At 32.8% G+C, this 12,768-nt stretch overlaps 1 protein-coding gene across 1 annotated transcript; it reads left to right on the top strand.

The window, feature by feature from the left end:
- Positions 1-3,786: 3,786 nt before the first annotated feature.
- On the top strand, positions 3,787-4,620 carry LOC132161859 (protein S40-4). Its single transcript, XM_059572064.2, has one exon. It carries the CDS (start codon positions 3,907-3,909, stop codon positions 4,387-4,389), a length of 483 nt encoding a protein of 160 aa, XP_059428047.2. The 5' UTR covers positions 3,787-3,906; the 3' UTR covers positions 4,390-4,620.
- Positions 4,621-12,768: the final 8,148 nt, after the last annotated feature.

The following is a 12,768-nucleotide window of genomic DNA, read 5'->3' as shown; positions in this document are numbered from 1 at the left end:
TGGAAAAGAGGTACTTTTAAAAGCCGTGGTCCAAGCTATTTCCACATACAGTATGAGTATTTTTTTGCTCCCAAAAACACTTTGCAAAGAGATAAATGGCATTATGCAGAAATTCTGGTGGGGGCATAAGGAGAATGAAAAGAAAATTCACTGAATGAGTTGGGAGAAGATGGGACGTGCAACATCGCAGGGGGGATTGGGCTTCCGTGATCTTCATGCTTTTAATAAAGCACTTCTAGCAAAACAATGTTGGCGTTTAATTCACCAGCCGGATAGTTTGGCCTAAAAAATCATTAAGGCTAAATATTTTCCAGCGGGCACTTTCCGGGAGGCAAAAATGGGAAGTAGACCGGCTTTGGCTTGGAGAAGTATACTCTCGGCTAAGGATTTATTATTTGCGGGCTTAATTTGGAGAGTAGGAGATGGAAAAAATGTATCAATTTGGGGAGATAAATGGATTCCAAAACCATCTTCTTATACTATTCAGTCTCCATGCCGAACCCTCCCTAGAGGAGCGAAGGTTTGTGAGTTGATTGAGCCGACATCATTAAGATGGAACATGCCTCTAATTCGGGAGATTTTCTGGGAAGAAGAAGCCAATCTGATCTGTGGAATCCCAGTGAGCAGATATAAAAACCAAGACAGATTGATTTGGAATTTCACAAGCACAGGAGAATTTTCGGTCAGAAGTGCTTACCACTTGGAGTTGGAGAGAATTGCAGAAAATAAGATTGGAGGATCCAAAAAGTCAGGGCTTAATGAAATCTGGAAATATATTTGGGAACTAAGGGCTCCCAACGCTACCAAAACGTTTATATGGAGAGCTTGTAATAATATTCTTCCTACTAAGGAAAATCTTAAACACAGAGGGGTCTTGAAGGAGGCTAACTGTATTTTCTGTAATCATGAAATTGAAACTACTACACATGCCTTATGGCATTGCCCGGCGGCACAAGACGTTTGGAGTGCCAATGAAAGATCTCTGCAAAAAAGTGCTTGCACGGAGGAGGGATTTCTGGAGATTTTTGAGTTCTTTTTTTGCAATATGGAGGTAATGGGTATTTTTGCTACTACTACCCGTGAGATTTGGAGGAGAAGAAATGAAGTTACCCGTGGTGATCAGGTTAAACATCCTAGTGCGGTGGCCAAGGGTGCAGTGCAACAATGGAAAGAGTGGGAACAAAATTTGACAAAACAGGAGGAAGCAGCTGAAAGTTTAAATACTGTGCCTGAACCTACTGTGTGGTGGAAAGCCCCTGAATATGACACGTACAAAATAAACTGGGATGTGGCAATAAAAATGGATTCTAGAAGGATGGGTGTGGGTGTCATTATAAGGGATTACATGGGGCAAGTCTGCGCAGCCTCTTGTTTTTCTCTGGAAGGATGTCCGGATACTGTAGTGGCAGAAGCTATGGGTGCTCTTTATGCGCTGGAATATGGTAGAGACTTGGGATTTCAAAATATTATATTGGAAGGGGATGCCAAAACAGTGGTCCAAGCTATTATCGGGAGATTTCCTTGGTGCAAATTCGGCCAAATTATTGAAGATATCTATGCTATTGTGCCGGTGTTCAGGAGCTGGAGGGTGGAGCATGTAAAAGGAGAGGCTAATGAAGCAACTCATGGCTTGGCAAGGGTAGCAGGGAATACAGGGATTTCTAAAATTTGGATAGAAGAAATCCCGGATATCGTGAGTCATACTGTTTTATTAGAGCTACTTGTTTTTAGAGGTTAGAGCTATTTGCTCTTGATATTTAGAGTTTTGACTCTAAATGTTTTGTATCTTTTCAGATAATTTGAATGAGATCAGTTTTTATTCAAAAAACCAAAAAAAAAAAAGTCACATCAATTTTGAGATAATATAAAAAAAAATATGAATCTTCCTTCTAGCATTACTCGAATAATTCTCAATCCCAAAAATGTCACTTATAAGAATTACAACAACACATATCCATTGAAAATTTGAGGATAGAAACCTCAGCTAAAGATTTAAGGCTAATGTTTGTTAATGTGTTTTACGGTATGTTTTTTTTTTATTTTTTATTTGAAAAAATGTCTTGGTGTAACATAAAAATGTAAATTATTTTTGTGTTTTTAAGTTATTTGTTAAGAGGAATGTTAGGTTTACAAATAAATTTTACAAAAAAAATTTTACAAGCTGAAGTGGCACAACATAATTGGATATAAGATAAATTTAAATTTTGAAAAACCTAATCATATTGTGCCACATCAATTTGTAAAAATTTTTCTGTAAAATTTGTTTGTAAGCCTAACACTCCTCATTTTATTTGTTTGTTAATATATATATATATATATATATATATATATATATATATATTAAAAAAAGAGAACAAATAAAAACTTCAACAACCTTAAGTTTAAACGTAATGACTGGTTTTAAAGACTTTAAAAGTCCATGCCCATGCCTAAACCACGTGTTAAGCTCATCAAATGAAACTAATCTATACACGCGGTAAACGCTTTGGTTTAATATTATTTATTTTATTTTTTAATTTTTTTTAATTTTTTACATCACATCAATTATTATTTAAATAAAAAAAATTCACTACAAAATACATTCTTTTTAATTTTTCATATACATCGTTCTTATTTTTATATATATATATATATATATATATATATATATATATATATATTTTTTAAAAAAAAAAAAAAAAAAAAAACAGTGCTATACCGAAACACACTTTATCAAAGAGGTTGAATTTTGTTTGAATAGGGCATGCTCCTAGGCCAATTATAATTAAGTAAACGGACACACATCCCTAGAAACATCAACAGCTGGCAACCTTAATAATCTTGCTTTATAACACACAACATTTATAGCCGAGGATATCAGGATACTGATCATTTTCCACGTCGCGACAAAAATTGAAAATGGTGAAACATTTTCGTACCCTTACGTGTCACGATATGGACATCCAAATCTTTAATTAGACCGCGATGGGCAGTGGAGCCCACTTTCTTGACGTTGCAGTAGGTGGAAGACTACAACAAAAGCGTGTCATTGCCTCCAAACTGTCAATTGAATTCGAGTAGCTGATGAGATTCTTCTCATTGGCCCACGTGTCCCCCCTTACCCCCCCTAAATCCGGATAAAATTCGTCGCTATCTCTTTGCAAAATGAATAATGGCCCAAATGGGGTCTCATTCATTATATATATATATATATATATATAAAAGTAGTTCTATAAGGGTTTTTTTTTTTTAAAAAAAAAAAAAAATTTTAACATGTCCATACAAGAGAGAAAGATGATTCGAACTAATGACTTTTATTTCATTAAATTTAGTCTCAGCCGATTGAGTTACCTCTTGAAAACTTCTATAAGTTTTTTTTAGAGTTCTCATAAAGTTATCTTAAATGTAATGTGACTTTTAAAGTTATAGTTAAATTTGAGATATAATTTATTAATTTTTTATTTGTTAATAATTTTAAAAGTCAGGTCACATTTAAAATGATCCAAAAAAAATTTTAAGAAGACTTATAACATTTATTTATATATATATATATATATATTAGGAGATGTGATTCTCGATTGAGCTACTATTTAAAAAATAATTTTTTTTTTTTTTAAATAAAAGTTATTATTAAATTTTAATATATTAATCAATTTAATAGTCTCATCATAAGACCCCAAAAAAAAAAAACATTATATATTTCTTCTAAGATTACTTTACTCGGGATGTCATGCAAACACACGAGGATACACCCTTTTTCTACGTTTCCTATTGGCTTTTATAGTAACTTTATTTGTCTGTACTTCCTGCAAAGAAAGAGAAAAAGAGCTTATCCATTACACCATTATAAAAATGGAGAAAAATGGAGCGTTGGAGCATATGTAGAATAGATTGCAGAGTAGAAAGAAAAAACACAAACACCTTAACATGGCGTCCAGGAAAATCTTCCATGCAAACCAAATAGCTTCCGATGATGTCTTCGAGTTCGATGAGGCGGATGTTTGGAATATTCCCAATCATGTTTCACCATTGGAGACCAAGAAAACGTTGCCGAGTATCTGGCGACAACCTAAGATCAAAGTGATCCCTTCTAGGAAGATACACAACGTCGTCGGAGACAGGATCACGACCCCGGTGGCAGCGACTTCACTGCCGGTGAACATACCGGACTGGTCGAAGATTCTCAAAGAGGATTACAAGGAGCATCGGGCAAGAGAGAGCGATGAAGATCATGCCCATGATGCTGACGATGAAGATGATCATGACAACAGGCTTCCTCCTCATGAGTATTTGGCCAGGACTCGAGGCGCTTCCTTTTCTGTTCATGAAGGGATAGGGAGGACTTTGAAAGGGAGGGACTTGCGGCAGGTGAGAAATGCAATTTGGAAGAAAGTTGGGTTTGAAGATTGATTCGATTAGCAGAGAGTCTAGAGAGAAGAGTTAAAGGAGATAATTAGAATTATTGGGTTGTTTTTAAAGACCAAATTGATCACTCACGACTGTTTTTCTCTGCAGGATCTTCATCTTTTTTTTAATTTATTTATGGATTTTGGGTGTCTGAGTTTTACAAACAGGATCACTCATGATTGTAATCCTTATTAACTTTGTGGTTGTAGCTAAAATCTCAGTGATCTTTGTTCTTTCTTTTTCTCTCTCTACTTCCTTTCTTTTTTGTTTTTGTTTTAATAATTAATTTCTATTTTGGTGGCAATTCATTGTGGAGATTGGATGAGAGTAAGGAAGATGACGTGAACTCGATCATATGGGGTTACTGGTAGGTAAGAAAACTACTGATTAGCTAGAACAAATCATTGGAATCAAATTCAAGTCCCTCAAATCTATTGACTTTTATCTTTTTTGCTCCTAAAACTCTATATTTAACTAAAAACATGGGGGCATTGCCTTAATTACTTAATTGGAAGAATATTAAAAGAGAATCTATTGAATAAAATTGGAGGTATTATTATATTAATGATATTGTCAAATATCGAGTAGAGAGAGAGGTTTAAGGGATTAATTAAAATATTTTCCATGTATGATGTTATATCCTTAATATATTCATATATTAAAAAAAAAAAGAAAAAAGAACAATATAAAGATATAATAACTAGGACAATTTGCATCATGGATATTGTAAAATATGATCCAAAAAACCACGTATACTTGTGTGTTGTATTTTTAATTCATTTGTTTTTGTGATTCTAACTTCAATTCATCTTCTTGGTACGTATTAGAGGAGCCAGTACTCCTATATATGGTTGGTCTGTCTTTTGTGTTAGTTTCATGCTCCTATTTTCCCATTGTTTTTTTGCTACAATATGGATAGACAATTATATATACTTGATTTCAATTTTACTCTCGAAGGTCTTCTACTTTTACACGCCATTAAAGTTTATCTTCTACATTTTTGTCTTTCTTGCAACTCCTCCAATTATATTAAAAAAAAAAAAAAAAATTGCTAATTGTTCGTACGAGTCAAATGCCAAAAATATATGTTTCATCTCATTCCATTTAGTGTATCCATTACATACAGAAACAAACAGAAAACTGCAATTGCCTATTCCATTCCATGGCCATGCCAAAACTTTAAAAGGCATCAATAGCAATGTGATCGCCATTAAATCACATGGGGTTGGCTCAAGTGATAAGAGCTTTGGTTTGTATAGCACTCCATGAGGTCTAACTTCTAAGGTTCAAATCTCTTTACTTGCAAACAATTTTTTAGAGTTAGCCCATACCATTGCCCGCAAAGCTGCTAGGGAGGGCTTTACTATGACATGGCTAGGTGTTTTTCCTGACTGTATCTTGGATATTATCCTACGGAAGCTTATCGTTTTCGTAGCTTGATTGATTAATACAAAGATGATCCTGATTATCTCAAAAAAAAAAAAAAAAAAAAAAGAAGAAGAAGAGTACTTTACATGGGTCCGAGAAAAAGAGCAATGTGATCGCCATTCAATGTATCAATCTAGAGTTTCCTAAAGTTTATCATTGGCAAAAGGAAAGGGAGAAAACCATATTTTTCCAAACCTGAGTTTAATTGGCTGAAATATTCAAAAGCCCAAAGTGATTAATTTATCCGGTGGGCATAAATTACCAAACAAGGGGCGCTGCCTGATTTTGTTCCCCTGGTTTGTTTCTGTTAGTATTAGGTTGCTTCATAAAGTAATTGAAGTTTTGGAGGATCTAGACGGCTAGCTTAAGGTTAGCTTTCATGGTGGTGACATATATTGTTGGTATAGGTTGTTGTCTAGGAAAGTAACCTCGGAATAAGCTTTCTCTTTCTCGCCTCGCCATTACTTTATTGAGCTGATGTGTTTGTACCCATCAATCTTCGAATATATATTTTAACAATAATTGATCAAAAGTCTGATGAACAATAACACATTAGCTCAATAAAATGAAAATAGAAGTAGGATCGGCTACTTTACTTAATGGTTTCTTTAGAGCTTGGGCTGGCCAAGGCTAAGGCTATAGAAATGGACGAAGAAGTAGATGCACTATCAATTAATTGCACTAGTCCTATGAACATCAGGTTGCTGTCATGATCCTTTGATCTGCAAAGTACAAACTATTTAATGTCTAGGCCCAATTGCTTTCAATGGTGCTCATACGAGCTTAGCAGGTATAACAACAAATCATATTGATTTCTTGGTTGGTTTGGTTTAATAGCGTGAAAGCTAGGAGTCATCACTCTTTCATCATATCTCATGCATTAAATACTATTGAAAATTACGCCACATAAACATTAAAGGAATAGAAAATGATGTATATATATATATAAAGAGTGAGAAATATATATACATTTATTCACCATTGGAGTATATTTATTTGATGTACTAAAGTCAATATAAAAGTTAATGTTGAGAAAAGAATCTCTCAACCAAAAATTTTATTTTCATGCACTACGTGTTATGGGAATCACGCTACATCAGCTTTGGGAATGGAGGGAAATAATGGGGTAATGCTTAGCATTACTCTATTGAGAAAAGTGAGTAATTCTAGAAGTTCTTTTTATGTCAGTCTTGCATCTCTCAAAAAATGAGGTGGCTTTTAAAATTACAATTTGATCAAAATCAAATAATGATCAATCACAAGTCCAATAGAAATTTTAAGAGCCACATCATTCTTGGAGGGACACGAGAGTGGCACAATAGTAACCTTCTAGCATTATTTCGAGAAAAATATACATATTTCTCTCAAACTAGTACCCCATTGTCAATGTCCCCTTAAATTATCAATTGTGTCAACCCTCTAACTAACAAAAATGATCGATGTTATGTTTTCCCCCAAGAACAACAAACCTTAACAATTTTTTTATAAGACAAAAATGCCCCCATAAATTTAACAAACAAAAAATATGAAAACCAAAAACTGAAAATTAAAAATTAAACAAAAATTAAAAAGGGAGCAGAGGTGTTTGAAGGTGAATAGGCAACCAAAAAAAAAAAAGAAGCTTGAGGGTAGGTCGACCACTCTAAACTTGGGAGAGGTTTTGTCACCTCAGAGTGTCTTTTATTTTTTATTTTTAATAGTTTAGAAAAGACGTGACACAGCTAATGGTTTAGAACACACATCGACAATGCAATGATAATTTGAAAAAGGAATAGTTGGGTTTTGATGTGTTTGGCTTGATGGTTTAATAGATGGCGTTTTTGGGCGATCAATATTTGTCGTCTTCACCAACCAACACTACCCATTTTCCACATTCACCCGCCATTCCCCAAAATTTTCCCGTGAGATCAACAAACTGTTTGTTTTTCTCTGAAAGACACGTAGAGCTAAAGGGAGAGAGTCCGTGAGAGGGAATGAGATAGGAGAATGAGTTTTTTTTTTTTGGTTAAAAGGTGGAGAATGGAATAAAAAATCTTTCATCCAAAATTACGATATTACCCCTCATGCTATTGCGTTTTTTTTTTTGGAAAATACAATTTATTTCCTGAACTATCTACTCATTTACACTTTTAATTCCAATGTTTAAAAAGTGACACTTTACCTCCCCCAAACTTTCAAATTGTTCCAATTTGACTATTCTGACTTTTTTTTTTTTTTTTTTTTTTTTTTTTCAAAATGCCCCCATCCCAAGTTAAAAAAATTAAAAAAATTAAAAATTAAAAATTAAGGGGTGGCCGGCCACCCTAGTTGGGCTTGGGGGTGGCTTCGGCCACTCCAGACTGGATAACTCTTAATTTTTTATTTTTTTATTTTTAATTTTTTTTAACTTAGGATGGGGGCATTTTGGGAAAAAAAAATCAGAATAGTTGAATTGCAACAATTTGAAAGTTTGGGGGGGTAAAGTGTCACTTTTTAAACATTGGGGTTAAAATGCAAATGAATAAGATCATATATATATATATATATATATATATATAGTTTTCAATTTGATAAATTTGAAACCTATATATGGTATCACACTGACAATCAGTATTTGTAAATCTGACCTATGTCACACTTCAAAAAAAAAAAAAAAAATCAGACCTATGTCAGCTTTTTTATTCAATAGATAATTCAAACAAATATGAAAAATGCAAATATGTCATTCAATTAAAAAAAAAAAAAAAAAGGATAAAAAAGAAAGAAAGAAAATAGTAGGGTATCTTCTCCACGGCTAGCCATAGCCATAGCTAGGGCTGGGCACGGGTCGGGGCGGGGCGGGTTTTGGGGTTTTCCCCACCCGACCCGCATATTGCGGGTTTGGATTTTTTTGACCCGCCACCCGAGCCCAATGCCCAAAATCCGCGCGGGTCGGGTATTTGCGGTGCGGGTTTAATAATTGCGGGTCCTGCGGGTCGGGTCGGGTTTCTTGGTATGACATTTTTTGTAAATTTTTTTATTCAATTTTTTGGACTAAGCCCAAAAGGCCACTCCTATATGGGCTTTTTCTATTATTTTTAAACCAGAATATGGGCTTTTTGTTGGGTCTAAGCCTAAAAATGATATTTTGGCTTTTTGTTGGCTTTTTTTTGGGGGCTTTTAATCTTTCATAAAAATGATATTTTGGGTTTCATAAAAATATGATTAGCTTTTTTTTTTGTTTATCAAAAAGATGAGGAAAAAAAAAACCAAAAAATTACTTAACACCCATAGTTTATAATTACATCAAAGCAATAACAAAAATTCATTACTTCAAACTAAAAGCAACAAAATGCAACTTCAAGTAAAATGACTAATCATCCATATTACAACTTCAATTTCAAGACCATAATGCAACTTCAAGTCAATGAAGTCACTAATCTTTCTCAAGTAACTTAAAAAAGATGAAGAAAAAACAAATCAAAAAATTACTCAACACCCATAATTTATAGTTACATCAAAGCAACAACAAAAATTCTTTACTTCAAACTAAAAGCAACAAAACCCAACAAAATCCAACTTAAAGTAAAATGACTAATCATCTAAAATGCAACTTCAACTTCAACTTCAAGTCTAGAATGCAACTTCACCTTCAACTTCAAGTCACTAATCATCCTCAAGTAATTTCAAAAAGATAGAGGAAAAAAATAAACCAAAAAATTACTTAACACCCATAGTTTATAGTTACATCAAAGCAACAACAAAAATTAATTACTTCAAATTTAAAGCAACAAAACCCAACAAAATGCAACTTAAAGTAAAATGACTAATCATCCAAAATGTAACTTCAACTTCAAGTCCAAAATGCATCTTCAGCTTCAAGTCACTAATCATCCTGAAGTAAAATGCTGATGTTCTTCAAAGTTACTTCTACAAAGAATGAAAAAAAACAAAAAAAAAAAAAAAACATTACAATATTAATTGAAACCGATAAATGAAATTTGTAAATAGCAAAATATATTAAGCAAACTAAAATAAATAAATGATGAAAAAATTGACCTGAATCGAGCTTATAACTTTCAGCATCATCAACCATATCTAAGTCAGAACTTAGGGGCTTTGATCTTAACCAATTTTGTGCACAAATTATAGGTCCATGCAGTTCGCCTAAATTGCAAATCACTCACTGTGATATAAAAAATAATTTATATGTCCTTAGGGTTGGCTAAAATAACAGTTTACTCCCTAAAATCAATTTCTATTAAATAACTTAACAGAATCTGTTACTTTGTCAAATCATATTGTTACAGTAAATTAACATAATCTCTTTTATCCCCAACATTTTACTTCGTGCGTAACCCTCCCTCATTTTCATCTTCATCGCCAAGATTTGCAAGCATTTTACGAGAATTTGATGGTCGCATTTTGTGAATCAGCTAAGGAAGATGAAGATGAATAGATGATGGAGGATTATGCACAGAGTAAAATTTTGAGAATATAAGAGATTAAGTTAATTTGCTGTAACAATATGACGTGGAGTGAGGGCTGACGTGTAATCTTAGCTTGCGTTTTTAAAATGATGTAAAAAATCCTAATTGTCACTTTTAAAAGTAAAAAATTAATAATAACTTGTGTCGCATTTTTATTGGGAATGACGTAACAAAATGACAAATTTTGTTAATTTACTTAACAAAAATTGATTTAAATGGGTAAACTGCATTTTGGCATACCTTATGATCTATAAATTATTTTTTTATACTACATGGAGTGATTTATAATTTAGGCCAACTACAGGGACCTATAAATTATTTTTTATACCAAATGGAGTGATTTGTAATTTAGGCCAACCACAAAGACCAATTTTGCATTTATACCAATTTTTTTTTAGTAATACTAAAAACTACATTTTTATTCCCATAAAGTCCACATACCTAGGGCTCAAATGGGACGGTTATAACCGCTAACCGTTAACCGCTAATCACTTTGGTAGGCGGTTATTAAAAACCGCTAACCGCCTAGGGTAGTTGCGGTTAGCGGTTTTAGGGGGTAAGATAAGGCGGTTATAACTGCTAACCGCCTTAATTTATATATAATAATATAAATATAAATATTTTATATTAATAAAATATATTAATTTTTTTCATTTGTATTTGGATTAATGGGTTTGGGCTATGTATGTGGAATATATAATGTGGTATGTGATGTTTTGAACTAAGCCTTATTCAAAAATATTGATTGGCCCAAAAAATAACATGTTATTTTTCATCTTTTTTTAAAACATTTTAGCCTTAAACCCTTAAAATAAGCCCAAGGCCAATCACATAAAATCAGCCCAAAAGGCCAATTAAAGTCCTAATACACTTAAAAAGCCTAAAAACCCATATAAAAAAACGGTTATAAAACCACCGATTATTGGATTAAATAACCGCTAACTGCCAATTATAAAATAACCGCTAATCGCCTAGGCGTTTGCAGTTATTAAAAATCGATAACCGCTTAAGGCAGTTACGGTTGTGGTTATATCCAATAACCGTTGGTTATAATCGTTTAAGCACCCCTACAGTAACATACCCCTCAAACTACTACCAAATTGACAATGTTTCCCAAACTACCAAAACATTGTCAATGTCCTTCCAACTAGCAAAAAGATAAAAATGCCCTTATGTATTTCTTAATAAGACAAAAATACCCCTAGAATTTTTTTTAAAACAATATTTAATTTCTTTTAGGTAAAGTCTATATACTCCTCAAACTACTACTCAATTGAAAATGTCTCCCCAAACTTTCAAAACATTGTCAAAGGTCCTCCCCAATAATGAAACTATCTTAGTTAAAAAAAAAAAAACATAGAAAAAACTATGGGTAATTTCACTTAATCCCATAAAGTTACGCGACTTTTGCAAACACCCCATCAATGTTTAAAGTCTCTCACTTTAGTGTATCAAACTTTGATTTCCTTCCATTTTCCCCATTCTGTTACATATTGCAGTTAAATTAAACGGTGGAATGAGTAATTTCAATAAGGGTATTTTAGTAGTTTCACATATTTTCGTTAGGATTTAACAGAAAATACTAATAGAATGGGAAAAGTGGAAGGAAATCAAAGTTCGATACACCAAAGTGAGAGACTTTGAACATTGGGGGGTGTTTGTAAAAGATGCGTAACTTCATGGGATAAGTGAAATTACCTCAAAAAACTATTATAATACCATGAATTGTTTGTAAAATATATATATATATATATATATATATATATATATATATATATATATATATATATATATATAACAAATATTCATCCAAAAAGTTAAGGACAAAAGTTAAGGACAAAGTTTTCCTCCAAAATGGGTTGGAGAAATTTTCTTCAACCTAGTCTATAAAAGTGACATGTGTCCCTTGACATGTGAGATGCATATGAGTTTTTAATAGGAGGGACAAAGTTGGAATAAATTTTATCAAAAACTCATGTGCATCTCACATGTTATTAAAAAAATGGACACATATCACTTTTATAGACTATATTAAATGAAACTTCTCCAACCCAATTTGAAGGAAAAATTTATCCAAAAGTTAATTAAAATATATAGCTGATAGGGGAACATTGTATTATATGTAATTTATGGAAGATGATCCTCTCCATTTCAAATCCCCTCCATTTCTTCTATTTAGTGCATTTCGAAGGGTAGTACATTTAATGCATTACCATAAATAAAATTTTTGAACAACACTATCCTTCAAAATTCACTAAATGAGCCTTCATGATCATTCCAATTATTAAAAAATATTCTGTAAAGCTCTAGTTTTCTCTCTAGCTTTTCTAGAGGAGAAGAGGATAGTTATCCAAGTCCTTGATTGTGGAGGGAGTTTTGGTTTTTTCAATTAGCAGTATAATTTTCTAGAGAATAGTAACAATGGTAGATGATCTGACTAATATGTGGCAAGATTTTAAACTTTTAGAAGGTGAAAGTGTGGAGGTCATAGTGCAACATCAAGCTT

The sequence above is a fragment of the Corylus avellana genome, chromosome 10 (genome assembly GCF_965113065.1).
Source record: "Corylus avellana chromosome 10, dhCorAvel1.hap1.2, whole genome shotgun sequence".
NCBI lineage: Eukaryota > Viridiplantae > Streptophyta > Magnoliopsida > Fagales > Betulaceae > Corylus > Corylus avellana.
The sequence above is the reverse complement of the archived record's forward strand: the minus strand, read 5'-3'. Positions and strand labels throughout refer to the sequence as shown.